Source organism: Condylura cristata, unplaced genomic scaffold (assembly GCF_000260355.1).
Source record: "Condylura cristata isolate star-nosed mole 26May11 unplaced genomic scaffold, ConCri1.0 scaffold00003, whole genome shotgun sequence".
NCBI lineage: Eukaryota > Metazoa > Chordata > Mammalia > Eulipotyphla > Talpidae > Condylura > Condylura cristata.
This window is the reverse complement of record NW_004567104.1, coordinates 16,626,325-16,651,898: the sequence shown is the minus strand read 5'-3', so window position 1 is coordinate 16,651,898 and position 25,574 is coordinate 16,626,325. Positions and strand designations below refer to the sequence as shown.

The following is a 25,574-nucleotide window of genomic DNA, read 5'->3' as shown; positions in this document are numbered from 1 at the left end:
TGATTCACCTGAGAAGTGGTATAACTACTGATCTTTATTTACGTCTCTACACTTTTCTCTGTTTCCTAAATATGTTATAGTGAACATCTGCTTCTTGTATAATCAAGGGGAAATACAAAACTTTCCTTCCTCCCTGAGAAGAAAATTAACTTAGAATTATGCTATATCAGTTTGAAAATATGTTTCTATTTGAACAAAAGCTTCTGAAAATTTAAAGAGGCAAAGAGAATATAATTAAGACTAGCTTTTACTATGAGCATAAATAATTAAATAGTCTAATTATTTAAATACTTATATATTAGTCAAGACTTTGACTCCAAGCTAGGTGGTTATTTTAGTAAAAAATATTTGTGTTGGCCCTCCCTGGTGGTGCAGGGGGTTAAAGCACAGCACTAAACTAAGAAGCTAAAGCCACTTCAGCATGAGTTCGATCCCCACCCCGGAGGTGACCACATGGCACAGCAGACCTCTCCTGATCCATCCGCTGTTCCCCTCAGTAGTGTAGTTCGTCAGTCAGCCTGTTCCGCTCCCCATTCTGTCTCTGGTGAATCCTCTCACCACCCCTGCACCTCTGGCCTGTACCCCAGCTCTGTATGCATAAATAAATAAATCTTTTTTTAAATTGTGTATTTTATGCGCAAGATTCGGCACGGTCTACCTGCAGATGAGTAAAACATAGCCTTTGACTTTAGACAAACTGAAAATTTTGAATTAAGTCATGGTTGTAGTCTTGAAGACAGTCTGAAAATTGGACATCTAATAACTAGTCTTAGCAAAACACTCTAGATGGTATAGAAACTAGATGGTATAGAAACTAGAAACATCCAATTAATTCTCTCCTTGCAATTTTATCTAATGGAATCCCCTAAAAGGTAAGTATGCTTGTCTTATATAGCTGCCATTCAGCATAGCAAAGACTAGTAAGCACCTTGCTCTAACCTGAATCCAAAAGCAAATCCCGAAATTCCTCTTCAGATCCTGGAAGTCCTAAGACCTAACATGACTTATGTAGAGGTTTATTTACTTGGGAGATTGGAGTTAAATCTCAGACTCTCACAACTATTTTTTTCTAAAGAATTAAAATAAGCCTATTCACTTCAGAAGCAGGAGAATTACTGCAAATGAGAAACAAAAGACTCTTGACATGATCTACTAGGTCATCTTCAATTATAAAGCAAATGAAAAACTAAAAACAAAGAAAAAACCACAATTGGCAAGAAGTATATCATGTTTAGAGAAAACTCATAATTCAATCATAGCAAGATAACAAAGAAGAAAAAAGAGCAAAGACAAATATCTTTATTTTTCTCCTAAAATATTATCTCACCTTAAAGAATGCAATACTGTGCAGCTATAAAAAGATGAACTATTGCCATTTGCAACAAGATGGATGGAGGGGATTATGCTAAGTGAAATAAGTCAGAGAGAAAAACAAATGCCAAATACTGTCACATGTCATATATTTCACATGTGAAATATATAGGAACAAAACAAAGGATCAGACAAAACCAAACCCTACAAATCAACATCTGAAAAGGTATGAACCTATACCCCTGAACCATATATAGTATTATAAATCAATGTTTCCTCAATAATTAATTAATTGACATTTTAAAGAAAATAAAGTCTGGAAAGATGGGGAGACAGGCATGGCTGTTGGTCTAGACCAGTGTTTATTCAGTGTTTCCAGTGAAGTTTATATGGTGGATTGTTCTGGCCACTGCTCAACAGTGAAGTTTCTCATTACCTAACCCTGATATTATTTCCCTTTTCCCTCACAGGAGAGTAGAAGGAATTAACTGTACAAACATGGCCAATAGCTTACACTTTGGAGTGTACTGAGAGAACATAAAGAAAGGAAACTGCAAGCGGGACCCAATTCTCATCCTCTGCTCAACAAGCACCACCACAGCAAGCTGACCTCAGGGACTCTGGATTCGCAGTATCCTGTAAAACCCATCTTCTCCATAATGAATTCATTTGTTCCTTAAATGATGCTAATTCCCCATAATGGATTCTCAGGTTTGCCTTACTAGTCTAATGACAGGTTTAATGCACATTCATTTCACAAGTGATATACAGAAACACAGAGAAACACAGTAACAGTAGCAGCTAACAGCTATTAAGTGCTTACTACGTGCACTAGGCTAAATGCTTATGTGGTTTACTAAACCTATGAGGGAAGTATAATTATCCTCAAGATGAGGAACATGAGGCTTACACGGACTTGAAAACGTGCCCTTGAGACTTCACTGCTAAAAAGGGACCAATGCAGGACTCCAACGAGTTGCTTGAGTCCAGTGCCTACATCCTCTAACCCTAGAGATAAAGGTTTGGGTAAACTGAAGTGGGAGCAGTGCAAGTTCCCAAATTTAATAAAGAAGCACTCACCTGCCCCATCAGGAGTGATGGTTCCCAGTTTCACAGCTAGGGGGTAGCCCATGTCACGGTAATGCTCCAGAGCGTGCCCATTGCCTCCAGAGCTGTCGAAGAACCACTTTCCACAGAGCACGGAGCCATCAGTCAGGTTCAACCAGAGATTTTCCCGCAGGTCACACCTGGCACACTTCCAACCACTGAAAAGTCATTGAAGGGCAGTTAACACGACCAAGACACAGGACATAATCAGAAATTAACATCCAAGGAAACAAGCTAGGAGGTCACAGGAAATGGTCAATGGAATAAGACTGGGAGTTCCCCATTTTCTCCTCTCAAAGCGTTAGTGTTACCCCTCCCAGAGGAACAGAACCTCTCAGTACCCTGTCTGCCCCCAAAATGGGGGACCAACTCCTTTTAGCTACTCCAAGATGCCTCTTTTACTACAGAAAACTGACACAGAGCCAGAGGGAAAATCATTTCCTTAAAATTCCTACATAAGGGGTAGTGGCCCTTGAATAAGCTTAAAGTATTAAAGATCCCCTAAGTTTTGATATAAACATCTAAATTTCAAAAGCATTAATGATACATAGTAAAACCAATTTAAACAAAACCCTACTGCATTGCCAGGAAGTAAAAAAGAAACCAACTGAATATTCTATACCAGGTATGTTTCAGGTACCTTATATAAGTTCTACCATTTAATTCGTAATAAATGTCTTTTAGTATCAGTATTACCAGCCCCTTTTCCAAGACAGAAACTGAAGCCCAGAAGTACACAGATCACACAGATCACACATTCCCCGAGATCAAACAGATTGGGAATGCAGTACTATGGAGGTTCAATGTTTTACACTCATTCCCAATGCACCTGCTCTTTCCCTTTATCACCTATAAACACTCTGGCCCTACTAGAGGTGCTAAGGTGGCCCAGAGAACATTCCAGCCAAAAACGTGACAACCAAAGAGTGTTGCAAGCAGTTTTTGCAAGGGTTTCTCTAGGAGCAGACCCCAAGACAAATATCTGAATGCAAATGATTTGTTGGGAGATGGTCCCAGGAAGCAAAAGGCAGGGAGGGAACAGCACTGAGACTAAAAAGATTGGAAGTCAGTAGAGGGATGTAAGGAACAGAAGACCACAGGACTGTGGGACTCAGTCCTGCTACGAGCTCAGGAGACAGTTGTCGCAGCTGAGGATAGGGACCCAGGGCCTCTTTCATCCACTGTCCACAGTCATTAGCTGAGAGCTCTTCCAGGAGACCAGGAGGGTACAGTAACTTTATGGCATTTCTGACTATCCCAGGCCTGTGTGGCTTCAACAGACAGAAAAACAACCCTCCAGCAACGAATTGGAGATGCTTGCAACTGTAAGCCTAAGGTCATGGACACTCAGGGGTAAGGGCTGTAATGTTAGCAGCTACCAAAAGGATTCAGAAGATTTTAATGGTTTCAGAAACTTAAACTTATTTTTAATAAAGGGTATTTTCTGGCAAGAAAATGTATAACTGCTAAATCAAAGAATAGGTTTTCAAAAAAGTAAATATCCCGTGGACCAGTTTTAGAGGATAAAGTTCCACTTTGCAATCTGACTCTCACCTTGGAGGAATCCTGACTCCATTGTCGAGCTGGGAGAGGTTATTGGCATATTTGGATACTGGCAATTCGTTTTCCCATGTGTCTGGGTCCTGCTTTCTATATGGAGATTTTGAGTTGAGAACTGCATCGCAAGCAATTGTTACCTAAAAGACAAATCCAGCTGTGATATACAAAGATAAAGTTGAAGAGACTATCAACTTCTAGAAAATGAATCTTAAAATTTATTAGTAAGTAACAACTTACTCCAAGAAAATTCAAACAGCACAGTTACCATGAAAGCAAAATCCCAGTTTCCTGCTTCCCAGTTTCCCTTCCCTATGGATCTACCTAGATTTTGTCCCTGGCCTTTAATGTGCAGTGCTGACTAAGCCACAAGATAGCAAGAAATCAAATGCAGTTTCTATAGCCAAGTCTAGGAATCAGATTTAACAAGCTCTCCTCTCAGTAAGGGGAGTGAAAAGTCTAAGATAAACAACTTACAAGGATGAAATTAACTACAAGATTGTAGGATTTACCTAAGCAGTGTGTTTTCTTCCTAACAAATACATATCCAGATGGATACCCAATATCCTCAACTCAGCACACATGGCATGGGGTCAAAGACACAAGCATGGAATGTAAGCAGCATGGCTCCATTTCTTAATTTGGCACAAATGCGACCCAAGAAAGGGATGTGCATAGGTGTCACTCTACTACATCATCCCACATGGTGAGCCAAATCTGGGACACTGAACTTGACACCAACTGACCAACCCAGTATTTCGGGGAATAGTAAAATATTCTGAAATGACATAGTGATGATTGCTATCTAACTCTGACTACAATAAAAGTCACTAAATTGTTTTTAAAAAAATACACATATTAAAAGGATCATGTATAACCAAGGATGCAGAGATAGTCAACACCATAGCACTAGAAAAAAGGCAAAAATAAATAAATGAGACTACATCGAACTAATAACCTTTTACATAGTAGAAGAAGCTATCATTAAAACAAAAAGACACCCTGAAGAAAGGGGAAAACATTTGCACATCATACATTTTGACCTGGGGCTAATATCCAAGATCTACAAAAACTCATACAACACAACCCAAAGAAAATAACAATCAAAAAATGGGTAGAAGTAATAAACACACCCCTTTCCAAAAGAAGAAATACAGATGGCCAGCAGACACATGAAAAAATGCTCATTGATCCTCATGCACTTTTTTGTGTGTGTCCATAGTTTGACTGAATCTTAAGTGCAGAGGTGAGGACCCACAGATAGGCAACCCATTCACATTGGGGTGCCCTGTGACAGACTCAATAAGCATTGTCAAAGGTGAAGAGAAAAAGGACCCCTTGTATTCTGTGGATGGGAATATAGATTGGCCTAGTCTCTATCAAAATAGTACGGAGGTTTCTCAAAATATTAAAAATATATCTAGCTTGGGCTCTCTCTGGTGGCACAACAGGTTAAAGTACCGCATTATGAAGCTCTCCAAAGCCACTGCAGCATGAGTTCAATCCCCAGCCAGGGAGCTGAACCACCTGGAGCAGCAGACCTCTTCTGACCTGCCCGCTGCTCCCCTCAGCATTGTACTTTGTCAGTCTGCCTGTTCTGCTCCCCACTATGTCTCTGATGAATCCTCTCACCCACCACACCTCTGGCTTGTACCCCAGTTCTGTAAGCATAAATAAGTAAATCTTTTTTTTTTTAAAGATTTATTTATTTGTGCATACAGAACTGGGGTACAGGCCAGAAGCTCAGGGGCAGCGAGAGTCTTCACCAGAGACAGAGTGGGGAGCAGAACAGGCAGATGGATGAAGTACACTGCTGAGGGGAGCAGCGGGCGGGTCAGGAGAGGTCTGCCGCGCCATGTGGTCACCTCCAGGGCAGGCGGGAATCGAACTCATGCGGAAGCGGCCCCAGATTCTCAGTGCTGTGCTCTAACCCGCTGCGCCACCAGGGAGGGCCCAGTAAATCTTTTTTAAATAAATAGATCTAGCATATGATACAGCAATACTACTCACAGACATCTACCTGAAGAATACAAATAAACTAACACAAAGGGAATGAGGAATTCCTATGTTCTACTTATAATAGCCAAGCTATGGAAACAACCTAAATTACCAAAAACAGATGAGTGGGATTAAGATTCAGTCTACACTCACAAAGGAATATTACTTAGCTATAAAAAAAAGATGAAATCTTGCCATTAGGACATTATGGTAAAAAAAGCAAAAAGAGAAAGATAAAAACAAGATGATTTTACTCCTAAGTCAAACATAAAAGGACAAAGGGGAAAGACTAAAGCTAAGCCCTAGAAATCTGGCTGTAAGACTGAGGTTATAACTGGTTCCTTTGTCCTTTCCCTTTGTGTATAGACTCATCACTGGAATGACTGATAGATTTGAAGAGATGTAAACTTATACCTCTAAATCGTATACAAGTGTTGTAAACCAACATTATGACAATAAGAACAACACAATTTTGGCCCTCCCTGGTGGCGCAGCGGGTTAAAGCACTGCACTAAGAAGCTGAAACCACTTCCGCATGAGTTCGATTCCCGCCTGCCCCGGAGGTGACCACATGGTGTGGCAGACCTCTCCTGACCCGCCCGCTGCTCCCCTCAGCAGTGTACTTCGTCCATCTGCCTGTTCTGCTCCCCACTCTGTCTCTGGTGAAGTCTTTCGCCGCCCCTGAGTCTCTGGCCTGTACCCCACTTCTGTATGCACAAATAAATAAATCTTAAAAAAAAAACACAATTTTTTAAATTACATAAATTTCTAATTTTGACAGTTAATGTCAGATTCAAGAGGAGACTAAGAAAACTGCTGTGTGGCTATCCAAAGGAGTTGTGAAGGGATGTGGATTTTGCCCTTCTGTCTTATTTTGTTTTGCAAATGGTGAGCTGTTGCTATTTACATTTTCACCAATTATATTAGAAATTGCTTCTTTTCTCTCTCCTGTCATCAGGGCATATTATTTCTCCCTTTGTTTATGCTTGTACATTAAAATGATGCACAACTTAACAATTATTCTTAACTATTAAGGAGAATAACCATTGTTTTGTATATTTATTGGTGAAATAGCACTTAATTTTCCATAAACATATCTGTTCATATTTTCCGCTCATTTGTTTCATAGGGTTGTTTAACTTGCTTTTGCCAGGTTATAAGAGGGTGTGTTTGTACTGTTACGTAGTAACTTCATGTATGCACAATACAGTGCATATGGCCTCCAAAATATCTAAACTATGTGAATATGCTTATATTTTTTAAGTCTTTAACAAAAAAATTGTATTCTGTATCACTAACATCCTGCACAATTAACTGGATTTCATGGTATTTTCCCTTGGGGAGCACTGAGGAAGAGATGAAGGAAGAATTTCCCTAGCTGCCATCTCACATACACACACAAAGGAACAATTTGAGTCCTGTATCCAAAATCTCTGTGGAACCCATCTCTTCTCAATTTTGACCACACCTAGTGAATCACTAGGTTGGATGATTTTTCAGCTTAACAAGTTTTGTTATTAAAAGTTTCAAAAGAGGTTTCTCCAACACCAAAAAAGTGGCAAAAGCATGAAAAATAAATATAGTAACTAGCATTTGTTATATAGATAAATCCTATCAGTTACCAATCGGTAAGTCCAGGCTTTTCCTTCAATCTCCCCACTCATTCTTCCAAATAATTCTCTCTTTTCTTTATTATTCTTAATATATTTCTTAATTCTAAAAGGTTCTGTATTAAAAGTTAAGATATAGGCCCTCCCTGGTGGCGCAGCGGGTTAAAGCACAGCACTGAGAATCTGAAGCCACTTTCGCACGAGTTCAATTCCCGCCTGCCCCGGAGGAGACCACATGGCGAGCCAGACCTCTCCTGACCCGCCCGCTGCTTCCCTCAGCAGTGTACTTCGTCGATCTGCCTGTTCTGCTCCCCACTCTGTCTCTGGTGAAGCCTCTCGCTACCCCTGCCTCTCTGGCCTGTACCCCAGTTCTGTATGCATTAATAAATAAACTTTAAAAATAAAAAAGATATATATCGCTGGATTGAGATTTCTAGGACAATTCATTTTGAAATCAAAGTATTCACACTCTGAATTAAGCCCTGAATGTAGGAATAGTTGTAAGTATTCATTAACTATAATCACTTGCTGCACATTCCCTCTCCACGACTAATTTATTTTACAATGGAACGTTTGTGCTTTTATTGACCCCTAATACTTAATAAAGTTAATAACACTGTATTGCATATTGAAAGTTGCTAAAAGAGTAGATCTTGAAAGTTCTCATCACAATAAAAAAAATTATAACTATGGTGGTGATGGGTGTCAAATCTATTTACTGTAGTAATCATCTTGCACTACATACAAGTTTAAAATATTAAGTTGTACACTTCAAACTATAGACTGTGTTTTTTTAAAAAGATTTATTTATTTATTCATATAGAACTGGGGTACAGGCCAGAGATGTGGAGGATGAGAGGATTCACCAGGAACAGAGCCGGGAGCAGAACAGGCAGATCGAGGAAGTACACTGCTGAGGGGAGCAGCGGACGGGTCCAGAGAGGTCTGCCTCGCCATGTGGATCACCTCCGGGGCAGGCAGGAATCAAACTCATTCTGAAGTGGCTTAAACTTCTTAGCGCTGCGCTTCAACCCGCTGCGCCACCAGGGAGGGCCAGACTATTTTTTAATTATGACTCCATAAAACTTAGAGCTTTATTAATTCTTTCACATGAAGATTTTTTTCTTCACAAATGAATGACAAAAAAATAATTTCTTGTGACATTTATTCACACTGTGCTTCTTTTCTAACAGTGGACCTTGAGTTATAGTACACAAGGACAGTAAGAACTCTCACTAGTATAGAGATACAAGCTTGAGTATATAATTTCAGGTAATGGGACAAAGAAATACCATTTTGTCCACTCAGATCTCTTATCCTTGCTAAGAGTCACATGAGTCAGCACAGGAAATCAGAGAAGCAAAAATAATTCAATTCTGTATGCACTGCTAAAAGCTGTGTAAAAGATGGACATGTTACATTTAGTAATTGAGGGAAGGAGTTACAATAGCTAAACACACAAAATTTTTGTTCCTATGCACTCACGTTTAATATAAAGTATGTCAGGGGCAAAAGAAGTTATGGATTGTGAAAACCTGGTCCCTAAAGCTTGGGTCTCCAAACACAAACATCCCCTCTTGGGTAGGAGACACAGAGTCATACAACATCCAGAAGATTCCAGGACCTAAAACCCTGGCTTTGGGTCAGCAGAGTAAGAAAAGGAAAAAAACAAACTGGCTTGTCTATCCTGAGTCAACCCTGACTCCCTGCTATCTGTGGTCAGGCTGAGAAGTCAGGGAGTACAATGGAAAAGTACAATGAAAGGCAAGAAAGCAAAGTTAAAAAACAATGGAGTGGTCCTCCCTGGTGGCGCAGTGGGTTAAAGCACAGCACTGAGAATCTAAAGCCGCTTCCGCATGAGTTCGATTCCCACCTGCCCCGGAGGTGACCACATGGTGTGGCAGACCTCTCCTGACCCACCCGCTGCTCCCCTCAACAGTGTACTTCGTCGATCTGCCTGTTCTGCTCCCCACTCTGTCTCTGGTGAAGCCTCTCACCGCCCCTGAGCCTCTGGCCTGTACCCCAGTTCTGTATGCACAAATAAATAAATCTTAAAATTAAAAAAAAAAAAAAAACAATGGAGTGGAGAAGGCCATAGAGAAGTGAGGAAAGAGAGGAACAACTAGGGTCCGTGAGGAAAGAGAGGAACAACTAGGGTCTGTCCCTTCAGGAATCTGTGCCCACTTCAAAGATTTGAAATTCAAAGGAAAACACCTTAACTTCCCCCCTACAACCACTTCCATGCCTGCATGAAGTTGTTCAAAGACAAAAGTTACTTCACCAAAGGAGAAAAAGGGGGAGGGGGGGATGCTCACAATTAAATTCAAATTCGAAAACCTAGGTTTGAAAAGTAGGTTACCTTTCCACAGAGCTCCTGCAGACCTGCGATTTGTAAATATTTAGTTATTTTAATAATCATATTGCCGTTATTTTAGCAGTAGAACACTTTCCCGTGCCCCAAACAAAGCAACTTGTAGAAGAGATGAAAATATGGTCATTTGTCCGATGAGAAAACAGCCCATCTCCAGAGGTCCCTGCACTTTTAGAGGGTATAATTTAAAAATCTATCAGTCACAGGGGACATGAAGTCAGCCCCCTCCACCACCCCCAACACCCCCGCAGGAGGCTCAAGGAGCAAGGAAGCCCAAACCACTGCAAACAACAGGCAGAGGGGATGGTGGACCCAACTCTACTAAAAAAAAAAGGAACCCTTTTCCCAGAGAAGCCTCCATGTGCTCCTGTTCCATGTTCATTCTTCACCCCTTCTCTCATTCAACCCACCTCCCCCAACCCAGAGCGCAAACACACCACACACGCACACACACCTGACACAGAGAGTCACGCGCATCTAGCTAGCAGCCGTGCACACTCACTGACCAGGGCTGGTAACTCCTCAATATTTGGCAGTGCTATTTCATAGTGGTCTGGGAATATAACAAGTTTGGCTTCATCTTCATATTCATAATCATCGCTATTTAAATCGTCATCGGTATCTAGATCTGAGGAGAAAATTAAAAAAAAAAGAACAAGACATGAAGAAAGAACATTCCACACAAAGGCAGAACTGACTGGGGAAACCAGAAATCCACAGGTAAGACTAACCAAGGGTGGACATTTACAATTCCCTCCTGTGACACAACCATCCATCTGTCCCAAACCAGAAATATGATACGAGCCCTTAGCATCTTTCCAAAGTTACACTTATTTGTGACAGATATATAAAGAAAACTGAGTCATATCATAAAGCTTTATAATTAAAATGGACATTGGGACATTGGTACTAGGTATTTAATTCTTAAAGAGGTTTAAAGGAACAGATTGTTCATTATGATCACTCAGGTATCTGATTTGCTGATTTTATAAAAATGGGTTTGAATGTTTTCCACAATTCGTGCAAACTGGAAGATAGCACATCGATTCAAGAGAAGATAAACCTAGGAACAATTCTGGCTCCAAAACTAAATGTCACTTTGGGCAGATCAAAACTTTCCAACACTTGTTTGCCTTGTTTGCAGAGGGAGATAATAACACTTATCTCACACAGTTTATATAAGGAATAGAGAGAGAGAGACCTGACACATAAAAGGTCAAGAAATAGTAATTATTCTTTAAAACTTCAATTTCCCTCTGTGCCTCTTCCCCTCCAAAAGTAGTGAAGGTTTCACACAGTAAGCCACAACACTGTCCTGGGGCAAAGGAGAAATGTTCACTAAGAAAAATGAGCTCCTCTGGCCTGTTACCTATCAAGTCATCACCTCTTTACTTGATTAATCTCTGGTAAAGGTTAGGTGAAGCCCGAAGGAAATGTCTTGTCACAATATTTACATGGACATTTCAGCCTCACATTCACATGGATGCCAGTGCCCCAGATTATGTTTGTATATTTATATGTTTGGAACTATGGTGACAAAAAGCTGTTGAGCCACACAGTCCACTGACATACCCACACCCATGCATAAACATGTTCCCTTTGTAGATAGGAGAAAGCTATTTTACCAGACAAAGCAGGTGCTGAGGACCAAAGCTTCTTACTGCCTGGTAAGCCAAAGATTCTTTCTGCCTTGTAAACCTCCAACCAAAAGCCCAATGTCACTGTGTACAGCTCTGCTCTTGAATTCTCAAAGACAGAGTAGTATTAAGTGGAAAATGAGGTACTGCTAAACACAATCTAAGCATTTTGATAAGGTCATAAATAATAAGAATCATACTGCCAAAATAAAGAAACATTAGATAATCTTAAGAGGTTGATTTGACAAAAAGCGAAGTCAGACAACATTTTAAGGGTTCAAGATGTAACTAAAGGTATTTATTTAAAGGAAATGATTGTAGCAAAAACATTCTATGTTATCTTCCTGAAGATCTATTATTTTAATTTGGAACTGAAATGTTTGATGAGAAGAGTGTTCAACTCAATAGAATATTATTTAAATATTTATTTAAATGTTATGCTCTGTTAATGCTAAAAATACAAAACCCCTCTCCACTTATAAAGACAACTTTTTTGAACAAAAATTGGAAGGAATCTGAGCAAACAAAAATAGTGAGCATAAACTATTCTTAAATTTTTATTACATCATGTATAGCTGTTTTAAATAACTGAAATGTTATTTAAAACAAATACAAACCTTTTGTTTTTGGGTACAGACTGAGCTAGTACAATACATTATCTAAGAGTCTCTCTTGCACAAAAATACCTTAATTTAGTGCTAATTCAAATCTTACGTGACCAAAAGAAAAAAGATAATTTAATCCCACTCTGACATTTATTAGCTATATAACCCTGGGGAATTTCTTTCCAAATTTATTTTCCTTAAGAGTAAGCTACGGATAGTACTATTTGCACTACAAGATTATTAAATGGGTTAAACAAAATGAGGTTTTAAGGTACCAAATACAGGATCTTGCAGGAAATAGGGGTTCCATAAAAAAGTAGCCATCATCGATTTCACTCATAGCAGGAACATAAAGGATGAGGGGCGAAAAACAATAATTACAAATAACTATATATCAGAGACATTTTACGGTGGTGGAGTGGGGAATGGGATCAAAAAGGGGGGGTGGGTGGAGGAGATGGAGGGAAGTGCACAGGACTATGGTGATGGCACATGGGTGAACTAGTGATGGGAAGTCCAGAAGTCCACGGGGATTACAACTGAGATGGCAAAAGGCACTATGATGTAAAAACAAACTATTACAATAATTTTTTAAAAAGTAGCCGTCATCAGCATCATTACTGCCATCAACACCACATCTCCTGAATAAAGCATGATCAAAGGTGACTTCCCTTTGCTGCCCGAGCTCCAAAGCAATCCTAAAATACGGTTCAGGAAGTCCATGATATAATGTGGCAGTCTTCTATGTGATCCAAATGTGGAGAAGAAAACTCTCAGGTGGCAAGAGATAAAAGCAGGAAACAGGTCTTACTTACCTTCCACATGACTAGCCCCTGCCCAGCATCAGGCACACACCACACACACACACAAACACACAAACACACACACACACACCACTCAGTAATGTCTGTGATGGGAGACTTTGGAAAGTTAATTCTAACATGTCATGGGGAACAGCACAGCAAGAAAATCAAAAGTGTTATTATGGGTTTGACTCTTTTTTAATTGGCAATTGCCACGTGTTAAAAAAAAAAAGTAATAATTCCATCATGCAAAAAACACAACTTTGTTGGACTTCTTCACACTTAGTATTTTCTTTTTATTTTAAATTGAGAAGGATGAAAGGAAATGACCTTTCCCAAACACCTAAATGAAATTAGAGAAACGTTAGCAGAGATAAACTATGACTCTGATTCTCTGACTTTAAGAGTCAAATCTAAGTTTTTTCACATACATATATGTATATATATATATATGTAGGCCCTCCCTGGTGGTGCAACAGGTTAAAGCACAGCACTATGAAGCTGTCCAAAGCCACTGTAGCACAAGTTCGATTCCAATACGGTGTGGCAGACCTCTCCTGACCTGCCAGCTGCTCCCCCTCAGCCCCCACACCTCTGGCCAGTTCTTGCATAAATAAATAAATCTTTAAAATATGTGTGTGTATACATATATATACACATATATATGTATGTATGTATATGCACATAATATACACATACACACATATATACTTATATACACATGCACACAAGTATATGACCCCACAATCCTAAGTACAAATCTATAATTTCCAAACTACTCTAACTAGTTTCACACCTAGTTCCTATTTAAAGAACCTACAGAGTAACCATACCCTACAGAGCAGCAAATTCTACCAATCTAGTTTCCACTGTGGCTTTTATCTGATAAGATTTGGATGGGCTCTTCTTCCAAGTGAAAATAAAATTTCTTAAATACCTCTTCTCCAGCTCTACTTCAGTAATTCTGTCAGATCTCTGTCAGAGTGGTTGGGGCATTCTCATTTAACCTGCAAAGCTATGAAGGAACATAGTGGAGAAACAAATCCCTCAATAATACCAGAGCTCAAATGCCCCGCTCAGTTTTCTCAGCCTGACCATACTAACTTTAGTTTAGGTGCAGGAGGGGAGCAGTCTAGCTCTTTCAGGACTATGAAACCTGACCAATCATTCACCTTGACAAGACCTTTGAGCACAAAGCATATCCTATAACCACCTGCAGAAGGAAACCACAAAATGTAATATATTGAAACTTATGGTCATTATAGGGGCAGATAAGTTTATGAACAGGCCCATTTCTGGAACTTTCCATAAGTATTCTGTTTTCAACCTATTTCTCAAACATGAACAGCAGGGCTAAAGTCAAAAAAAAAGTGGAATTTAAGCTCTCTGAGGTTAAGTTGTCCCACTCTTCATATGCAACTTGACTTATTTATACCTCTTTGTGAAAGCTGGAGAATAAAGGCCAATAAAAATGCAAATAGTTAACACTTTCTATGCCATCTCAAAGACATGGTATTTTTTAAATATAATAGTTTATTTTTACATCATTTTGTGCCTTTTTCAATCTCAGTTATAATCCCCATGGGCTTCCCATCACCAAATCACCCGCATGCCATCACCATGATCCAGTGCACTTTCCTCCCCCCACTGTTTTTGATCCCATTCCCCACTCCACCCCGTAAAAAAAAAAACCTGTATTTTTTTTTTAAAGATTAATTTATTTGTGCATACAGAACTGGGGTACAGGCCAGAGGCTCAGGGGCAGCGAGAGGCTTCACCAGAGACAGAGTGGGGAGCAGAACAGGCAGATTGACAGGTACACTGCTGAAGGGAGCAGCAGGAGGGTCAGGAGAGGTCTGCCACGCCATGTTGTCACCTCCAGGGGAGGTAGGAATCGAACTCATGCAGAAGCGGCTTTAGCTTCTTAGTGCTGTGCTTTAACCTGCTGCGCCACCAGGGAGGGCCAGAAAAAAAACCGTATTTTTTTAAGAAAATTCAGTGCAGCTATTTATACATCAATACACATTTGTATCTTTATTGTAAAAAACATGTGAGTAAATAAGAAATCATGTCTAAAGACCTTTGTTGTAACTTAGTTGAAAATCCCAGACTCCCTTATGCCCTACTTCCTTCCATCACATCAAACAATAAGTATTACACCAGTTTATTCCCAAAAATTCAAAATCTTTCAATTGCTTTATCCTCCTAAAAGACAACATAATAATGTCATTTTTTTAGCTTAAAAAAAAATAATGTCCTTTTTTTTTAGCTTAATTCAGGACCCTCCCTGGTGGCACACCAAAGCCACTTCAGCACGAATTCAATCTCCAGCCAAGGGGTTGCCCCACAAGGTGCAGCAGACCTCTCCTGTCTTGCCAGCTGCTCCCCTGAGCAGTGTATTTCAGTTAATCTGCCTGTTCTGGTCCCCACTCTGCACTCATCGCTGCTGTGCCTCTGGACTCTACCCCCAGTTCTATTTGCAAAATAAATAAATCTTTTCAAAAAATCATTAATTCAGAATTCCTCACACTCATTCATATACTCTTAAACATCCCAGAAGTTTTCCACAGCAGCTCTAAAGCAAAAGAAATGGCTACAATCAGAGCTCATCATAATATAAGCATCTACCAGATGTTCCATACTATGAAACTGTATATGTGTTCAATTAAATTAAATCATTATTTAGACCTAAGAAAGAAAATTTGATATATACAATTACATGATTTATTAATGTCAGTAATCTACCTAGACTCAGCAGGAAAGCCAACTGTTTTACAGAACACCCCAAAATTTCAAAAACACTCCTGTTTGTTGTTTTTGTCCTTTTTGTTGTTGTTTGAAGTTATTTTTTTTTAAAGATTTATTTATTTATTTGTACATACAGAACTGGGGTACAGGCCAGAGGCTCAAGGGTGGTGAGAGGCTTCACCAGAGATAGTGGGGAGCAGAACAGGCAGATCGACGAAGTACACTGTTGAGGGGAGCAGCGGGAAGGTCAGGAGAGGTCTGCCACGCCATGTGGTCACCTCCGGGGCAGGCGGGAATCGAACTCATGCGGAAGCGGCTTTAGATTCTCAGTGCTGTGCTTTAACCCGCTGTGTCACCAGGGAGGGCCCTGAAGTTATTTTTTTGTATTAACACAAATGAAATCCCAAATACCAATGTCAGCTGTCATGAGCCAATCACTCCACTTCATTGATATCTTTTGCTGAGCTAGTCAACACTTCAGATTTAGTAGTGTCCTACAATATATGATTTTTAGAAAGAAGTATCTAATGAGTCTCTTAGTACTTATGTCCAAACAGATTAGTAAGTCTTTATGCTCTAACAACCTAATAACCATTTGAAAAAATAATGCACATAAAACAATGGGAAAAGTTTTATTTCACCGTTAAATAACCACAACTCCTTGTAAATGAAATGTGTGCAGTTTGGGTCACTCCATAACTTCTCTTTGAATCAGAGTGGAAGCTCCTTTATTCCCTATTCTACATTGATTTTCACATAGAGAAAACCAAAAATCTGGCTTCACAAAGAAATGAAGTCAGTGAAGGAATATGGACTACTTTAACAGCAAAACTACATCAATGTAATGTTGGCGTGTCACTGTGTTCCTTAAAATATGCCATGTCACACCTGTGATTTCATCAGAGCAACCCAGGGTGCCTTAGGACACAGTTTGGAAACCAAATTTAAGAATCCAGTGCCTATAGAAAAAAAATCTAAAAGAATGTTAGATGTGTAGACTATCATTAGAAAGATATATAAAGATGTACAAACAGAAAATACTGTTTGACTCTGTGAAAAGAACAAAGTGGCTGGGAAAGAGGGAAGATAGAAATTGATTTTTCACTATGGTCCTTTTATAATTTCAATCTTAAATTTGATCCATGTTACATATTCAAAATACACTTTAAATGCTAAATATAAAAATAGATTATAAATGATAATGGAAAAAATTATCAATAACTGTAGTTGTTGATTTAAAAAAAAAACATCAGCAGCAAACGCTAGAACTGAGGGGATGATCCTTAGCTGTGAATTCACTCACATGAACATCAAGAATGACTCGACCATTGCGGGTACTCAGAAGACTGAGTTAAGCACCAGCTAATCCCTCAGTTTCCCTTATAAAATCAATATCGAAGGTCATAACTGAATGATTCAGTGTCTTCAGTGTCATTCTTGAGTCAACAGAAAAGCAGTTATTCACAGTCAGCAACTGAATGTGGGGCGTGGGGAAGGGCACGGAGGCAATGCCTCTCTATCCAGGATAAAAGCATTATCTGTTTTATCATAACTACACTTCAACAGCTATCAAAAACTACTCTCTAGGCCCTCCCTGGTGGCGCCGCGGTTAAAGTACAGCACTGAGAAACTAAAGCCACTTCCGGAAGAGTTTGATTCCCGCCTGCCCCGGAGGTGACCACATGGCGCGGCAGACTTCTGATCCGCCCGCTGCTCCCCTCAGCAGTGTACTTCATAGATCTGCCTGTTCTGCTCCCCACTCTGTCTCTGGTGAAGCCTCTCGCTGCCCCTGACCTCTGGCCTGTACCCCAGTTCTGTATGCACAAATAAATAAATCTTTAAAAAAAAAAAAAAAACTACTCTCTAGTAGGAAAAATAAAGACTGAAAGTTCTGAATTCTTCTACCCTGGAAGAGACAATCAAATGTCAAATGTCCCGTCTTTTTGTTTTGTTTTGTTTTGTTTTAAGATTTACCTATTTATGCATACAGAACCAGCATTCAGGCTAGAGATGTAGGGGCGGTGAGAGGATTCACCAGAGACAGAGTGGGGAGCAGAACAGGCCAAATGATGAAGTACACTGCTGAGGGGAGCAGCGGGCGGGTCAGGAGAGGTCTGCCCTGCCATGTGGTCACCTCCAGGGAAAGGGATTGAACTTATGCTGAAGTGGCTTTAGCTTCTTAGTGTGTGCTTTAAGACATTGCACCACCAGAGAGAGCCCCAAATGCCCCTTTTAAGGAAGAAATCAGTGACAAAAACTACTCCCTTTCTCCAAATATACATACTCACTTTCTTCCTTGGAGACTAACTTTAGTCAACAGACTACTTACCAGTCTCCTGTGGAGTAGGAATGTGGGCATGTGATTAAGTGCTGACCAGAGAGGTATAAACTGAAGTGCTGCCTGGGGAACCTATAAAAGGTTGACCAAAGGAAACTGATTCTGTGGGAGATTAATTTTTTTTCCTTCCCCGATCGTCTTTCCTGCCTTCCAGAATGGAGATGTGATGACTAGAGCTCCAGCAGCCTTTTTGGACTATGAAATGATTGTGAGGTTGAAAATCAAAGTTCAGGATGGAGTCTGAAGCAGAAATATGGGAAGATTCTAGGTACTGAAGAAAAGCAAGTCAATGCTCTATATTAGAGAAGGTAACTGAAGATTAATAACTGGAATCAAAACCATTCAATTATTTCAGGTTTAGGGTTCATTCTAAGCTAGTTCAGGTATGCTTGATTGATTTGGGTAATGGTCCAAGGACCAAGAAGCATGAAAGATTGGCCAGGGTAGAAAAACCTACTGTGGATAAAACCTCATAACGAAAACCAAGAGCTGGAAATAGAGATGAAGCAGGCTGGGCCCAACGTGGAGTAATGGAGAATCAACTCAGGACAAAAACAGCTCCAAGATTGAAAGGCTTTACCTTTCGAACAAGTCGAGTGTCTTTTTAGTATAACAGTAATAGGTGTGTGCTATTAAAAAAAATAAAGCATTTTTTAGAAGCAGAAAGGAGAAAATAAAAATCCCCTTATTAGGAAAGAGCTTCTATTAACAATTTGGAGTATGTTCTGCCCAACTCTTCGAGACCAAGTTAAATGTGTATGTGTGCATCAAACACACACACATAGACACATGCATATACATTAGTGCACATATATACAAACAGAAGCACATGTACACATATTTACATAGGTGCACACACATGCACACAGGTGTTTGAGTATATGGATTTGGTACCAAAATTGGTACCAAAATACCAATTTTTATATTCCTTTCAAACAATAATCCCAGGCATTTAGGCATATAAATGTGCTTAATGAGACATTATCAAAATACTTTTTCTCCTGGGAAAACAATAGCAGACACTTAATTAGATACGTGATAATGACTACATGGTACATAATCAAGCACTCATGTGCATAAGCAAAACTGGCTCTTCTCAATGAGGGAGACAGAAAAATCACCCTTAGACAAACACCAACAATCACTGTTGCAGGCAAAGCTCACTGATTGGCAAAATTAGGGACAAAACTCTGGGCCTCCCTGGTGGCACAGGGGTTAAAAGACACAGCACTATCACACTATCACCAACCACTGCCACAGGAATTCAATCCCTAGTCAGGAAGCTGACCCACATATCACAGCAGACCTCTCCTGTCTCACCCACTGCTCCCCTCAGCAGTGTATTTCAATCAATCTGCCTGTTCTACTCCCCACTCTGTCTCTGGTGAACCCTCTCACCCCCACATCTCTGACCCAGTTCCTGTATGCATAAATATATAAATGTTTTCTTAAAAAATTAGGGACATCATTTAAAAAATAGGGACAAAACTCTGAAGAGAAACAAGATACTAGCCTACATTTAAGGTATTGCTCCCAAAATATGTGTTAGTTACACTAAAAATACAATGGAGGAGCCCAGCAAACACCAACTTAAAAGTCTCAAGGTTAATTTCACCAATAAGAGGACACATCAGTGCCCTCCCTGGTGGTGCAGCAAGTTAAAGCACAGCACTAAGAAGCTAAAGCCACTTCCACATGAGTTCGATCCCCGCCTGCCCCGGAGGTGACCACATGGCGAGGCAGACCTCTCCTGACCCGCCTGCTGCTCCCCACTCTGTCTCTGGTGAATCTTCTCACTGCCCCTGCCCCTCTGGCCTGTACCCCAGTTCTGTATGCATAAATAAATAAACCTTTTTTAAAAAAAGAGGACACATCAGCATCATGTGGCCCCTGGTATCTGGCACTAAGGAGGACATATCACCTCTGTGCTGTCCTTGCCAAAAATGCAGAGTTTCAAAATTACGCTGAGGAAACATCAGATAAACCCAAATGAGGTACACTCTACCAAATATCTGGCCAGTAGTGTTCTCAAGTGTCATAGTTATTGAGGAACTGCTATAAATTGGACAGGATTAAGCAAACATGACAACTGAATGCAACATAGGATCCTGATGATATGGAGGGGAAGGAAGAGGGAAATGGTAAAATTGAAATAAAGACCTCAGCAGACTTAATATTAAAAATGAAAAACTGTCTCTTTTTTTAAAGGCAATGAATAAAAGAAACCAGAAGCAGAACCGCAAATACTCTCAATCATTAAAAGTATAATCCCTTCAAAACACTAACCCAACACAGAGTGTGAAAAACATTCTTCACCACTAGGTAAACAAAAAGTAGAGGCAGAGCCTCTTGATTTAAATCTGTTCCTCTCATCCTTAAAACTGTAGAGCAATAAACAACCCACTACTCCAAATCACAAGCACATGAGCACACACACAGAAAGTCTGGACACGCTATTGAGAACTGTTTACATTACCTAAAAAAATCTTGGAATTCCTCCTTTTTGGTAAAGCTCCTCCAGATGCCCCTTTTACCTTCTGAAAAGAAAACAAGATAGTTAAAATGCAGCCTATGAATACACAATCAGCTGAGGGGCAAGGGGGGAGTTAGTTGGGAGGTGAAATACACCTGAAAGGTTCCCAGATTTTATAAAGGGCCAAGAGTAAGTATTCAACCTGGATTAGAGATTCTAGGATAAACAGGAACTTGTAGGTCAATGGAGGTAAGTGAAGGGCAATGCTTTGTTCTATTTGATTATTTTTACCAAGTTATAAAGTAGTCCTGGAAAGGGAAGTGGAACCAGGGGCCCAGATGAAGTAGAAATTTCAACTTCAAATCAGGGGGTCTCTCTGGTGGCCTAGGGGTTAAGTCTCAGCCTTATCACCACTGTGGCCTGAGCTGGATCCCAGACAGGGAGCTCACCCACCTGGATCCCAGCAGACCTCACCTGTCTCAACCACTTCTCCCACTTTTCAGTCAATCTGCCTATTCTGCTCTCCATTCTGTCTCTGGTGAATCCTCTCACTGCCCAGACCTTGAACTTATACCCAAGTTCTTCTACACAAAAACATTTTTTAAAACTTCAGTACAAGCTCCCAAGTGTCCGGAGTCCATGCCCAACAACAGGACTACTCTGCAAGATGGTAGAGGTTCCTGGAAGGGAGGCTTTTTGGCTCTGGGCATAATCAAGAATTATTGTTGCAAGATTTAATAAGCATTGATAAGCAGTCGCTAATGCACACAGATACACAGCCACCAGGCATATTAAAACTTCAGTGTGACCTCCTTAAGCATTTTTGGAACACCTGCTGATGGCGACTTTACCATCTTAAGCCAGATGTATTTTCTATCTATAGTTCAAGGCCCATCAGCAATGAAATACACTTCCATCAAATGGCTATGCAACAGAAGCACTCATTACTCCTCTGATAAAATAATTTATGAAATATTTTACTCTCAAATAGGATTCTAACAATTATTGTTTCACATCCCCAAAACTGTATCTCTACACCAAATGTTTTTTCAGTTATTAGAAAAGTATAGATTTCCAACATTCTCAACCATCCTTCCCAGCCACGTGTTATGGTAGCATCAAGGTCTTACTGCTTCTTTAGTCTATCTTCCTATCAGTCCTACATCTCCTTTCCCACAGTTCATTATTTCGCATGGAAAACTGACTCAATCTATGATTCACACATTAAGTTTTTATAGCTCGACTATAAAAGTTTATAGTTCACATTTTAGAAATGTGAAAATTATTAAATATTTTAGCTCAAAAGCCTATCTTTCCAAATCTAACACCTAACTTACATTAGCATTCCTCTCCTTCTGGGTCTCAGAGCCTCCCTTCTCCCTTCCACAAATCTGCGCCAAAAAGGTATGAAATAAAACCTATATCAAAAGCCCACTTAGCAATCCATACATAATGATCCTGGAAGTCAATTGAAATCTACTGAAAGAGAAGTTTATGGCATTCTTTTCACTGGTCCAGCCTCACTGTCCCCCTCCACTTCTGCTTGACGGCAGAAGGAGAAAGAAGGAGAAGGGCTGCACAAACACTGGAAAAAATGATTTCTCCCTGATGCCAGAATTCACCCCTTACATTTGGATTTGATTCTCTTCCTTTCAGAAAAAAAAAAAAGAACAAACTAGGTTTTCCTACCAAAAATCATAACCTTTGCATCACTGTTAGTTACTACTCAAAATCAGCATTGTTTGAGAAACTATAATTCCATAGTCAACCAACAAGATTGGCCCATGTGTAGGCTCTGTGCTGATGCTCAGTCTTCAAAGTGAATGAAGATATGTTCCATGTCTTGGGCGGCTCACAGTGTACGAGGGGAATATACACATACATACTTGGCATAACAGATTCTGGTGAGGTTAAAAAAATGTGATCTTATCATAAGGTGAAAAAGTTGTTATGGAGGGTGTAGACAGGGTTAGCACGTAAAAATGGTTGCAGGTTGGACATATACCAACTGCTCAGAAATTATCTGATGGATGGATGGATGATGAGTAGACAGAGGATGGATGGATGGATGATGGATGGATAAGTGGATATTGTAACCACAAGGGGTACAAGTAAAGAAGAGTAAGGGAAGAAGAAGGGTATCCCAGACAGAGAACATGTAACAAGTTTGGAGAACTCAAGAATAGAAAGCAGATCAAATTGAGAATAAATGAGTGACAGGTAAATTGAAAGTGGGAACAACCAGAGAGTGAAATATTTAACTTAATATTTCAGAGGTAGAGCTAACATGGGCAGAATTCCACAATTCTGCCAACTTTGTTACCCTAAGCAAGTTATTTCAAGTCTCTAAGTTGCAGTTTCATCCTCAGTTTCCTAAAATTTCATCACTTAACACTAAGACATATGGAATGAAATAGATTTGAAAAGAGTGTTGTGTTCTCAGTAAATGTAAATACATAGTAGTAGGTCAACATTAGATTATTTTCAAGCTAATCATTGGTTTTATGGTTTATCTGACCTCCTGGGTTTTTGTTTTTGTCTTTCCACCTCTTCCTCCTACTCTTCAATGTTCAATTTTGAGATCTTTCCTTTGTCTCTGAAACTTAACAGAGAGTATATTAGGTAGGCCAGGGTGAAAAGCGAGATGAAATTAAAATCAATATCGACTATTTAGTAGATAGTCACAGAGTGTTAGAACTAAAGTGAAAGTTGAGTCATGTAGATAACACATAATCATCATTTAAAAATCAAAAACATATCCAAATATCGTGAATAACCAATTAAAATACATTAAAAAGTTAAAAACAATAATCACAAAAATTATTGAGTACATAAAAAGAATCTAACAAAACACAAGCTCCTATATTGAAAACTACAAAATATTATTAAAGAATGTAAAAGTGACCTAAATAAATAGAGAGGTATACTATGTTGAATTGTCATTAAATAAATAGTATAAAGTATCTACTGTGTGAAAGAAATGACTAAGTGTTGAGGACACAGAAGTAAAGAAAACAAACAAAAGTGCCTGCCTTCTTGAAGCTTACACCATGATGTGGGCTATAAATTCATCTATAAATTCAATGTGAGCATTATCAAAATCTCAACAGAATGTTTTAATTAGATGAACTTATTCCAAAATTCATACAGAAAAATGAAGGTCTAAAACTGCTAAAAAAATCAACAGGGAAAAAGTGTTTGCACTACTAGATAGCAAGGTTTGCCACACTAGTGCAAAGCCATGCAAATAAGTTCAACAAAACAAAACTAGCAAACCTAAGTGTGAATGGCAAATTAAAATAAGAAAGATGGAGCTTCCCTGGTGGCCTAGGGTTAAGTCTCTGCCCCATCACCTCTATAACTTGAGTTCCATCTCCAGCCTGGTAGCTAACACACACATAGTGCAGCAGACCTCTCCTGTCTCAACTGTTGCTCACCTTAGTAGTGTATCTCAGTACATGTGCCTATTTTGCTGCTCACTCTGTCTCTGATGAATCCTCTCCCCAACCCCCGCCCCCCTACCTCTAGTCTACACTGAGTTCTTCCACGCAAAAAAAAGTTTAAAAATAATACAAAAATAGGTTCCTCCCTGGTGGTACATCTGATTAAGATGCAGCACTGCAAGCTAGCCGCAGCCGCTTGAGTTAGATCCTGCACCCTGGAGGTGATCCACAAGGCATGGCAGACCTCTCCTGACCGGCCTGCTCTGCAACCCACGCTGTCTCTGTTGAAGCCTCTGACTGCCCCTGCACCTCTGTCTTGTACCCCAGTTCTGTATGAATAAATAAATAAATCTTTAAAAATAATAAATACTAAAATATAAGAAAGATGGCACGTTAAATGATGGGAGAAATAGTACTCTCATATAAGACAACTGGCTATCATTATGCAAAAAAACATCAGATTCCCGCATTTCATACAAATACAGAAAACAAATTATAGATAAATTAAAGGTCTAAAAAGTGTTCAATGCACAAATATTTCTAAAAAATGAAAAAAGCATTAAAAGAAAGGTCTTTATGATCCTGAGCTGGGAAACATTTCTTAGCAAGATACCAAAAAAAAAACACAACTTAAAAGAGAAAGTTTAATAAATCTACATCAAAATTCAACATCTCTCTTCTACAAAATATTGATAATTCCGTAAGTGAGCTTATAAGAAAACTTTACATAAACAGACAAATTCTTGGTATCCAGAAGGTAAAGAAAACTAATCAAACTTTTAAGAGAAAAGATAAATCCATAGAGGGCCATGATAAATCCATAGAGGGCCATGTCAAAAATATAAAAAGGCCAACCAGAGAAAACAAGAATGGCCAAGGCACTCAAACCTCACAGAAGGGAATACCAATAGGAAATACCAAAGAGAATAGCAAATAGAAATACCAAATAATGCTACTTCATTAGATTGGCAAAATTAAAGGAGTGACCAGCATTAGCCAGGGAGTGAGGAAATATATTCATAACACTGCAAACAGAAGGATAAACTGGTGCAATGGCTCTGGGGAGGGATTTGGCAGATGAAAATAAGTATACGATGAGCCAGCAATAGCTCTTCTAGATATTTCCTAAAGAAATCTTGCACATGTACCCCCGGGAGAAATGTATAAGGAAAAAAAGTGTTAACCGTTACATTATTTGCAGAACTAAAAAAGAAAAAAAGAATCTAAATATTCATCAGGAGAAAAACAATAAATGACAAAATATTCATAAAATGAAATACCAAACTATTAAAATGAACTAAGTACTTCCAATGGCAACATGGATTTCAAAAGTAATGTTGAAGGTACACTTTACAAGGATTACTAGTCAAAAATGACAGTACTTATCAATGTCTTTAAAACAGGGAAAAGTATACTATATCTTGTTCATGAATATCCATATGTAATAAAATATGACATGCATAGGAATGAGAAACAGCAATTCACAGCAGTGGCTACTTCTGGGGAGAGAGGGTATAAAAGAACTTTCAAGAAGTTCCTTCTCAGCAAAAACACAAAATCTGAAGCAAAAACA

General features: G+C 39.4%; 1 protein-coding gene across 1 annotated transcript in view; it reads right to left on the bottom strand.

The window, feature by feature from the left end:
• Window positions 1-25,574, bottom strand: part of USP13 (ubiquitin specific peptidase 13 (isopeptidase T-3)) — a 119,064-nt gene that overhangs the window by 69,181 nt on the left and 24,309 nt on the right. Inside the window, exons 2-5 of the mRNA XM_004675392.2 lie at window positions 20,562-20,622; window positions 10,461-10,582; window positions 3,973-4,115; window positions 2,392-2,576 (exon numbers count right to left, since the gene is read on the bottom strand). Of these exons, the coding sequence (XP_004675449.1) occupies window positions 2,392-2,576; window positions 3,973-4,115; window positions 10,461-10,582; window positions 20,562-20,622 (511 nt within the window). The remainder of the gene's footprint in view (window positions 1-2,391; window positions 2,577-3,972; window positions 4,116-10,460; window positions 10,583-20,561; window positions 20,623-25,574) is intronic.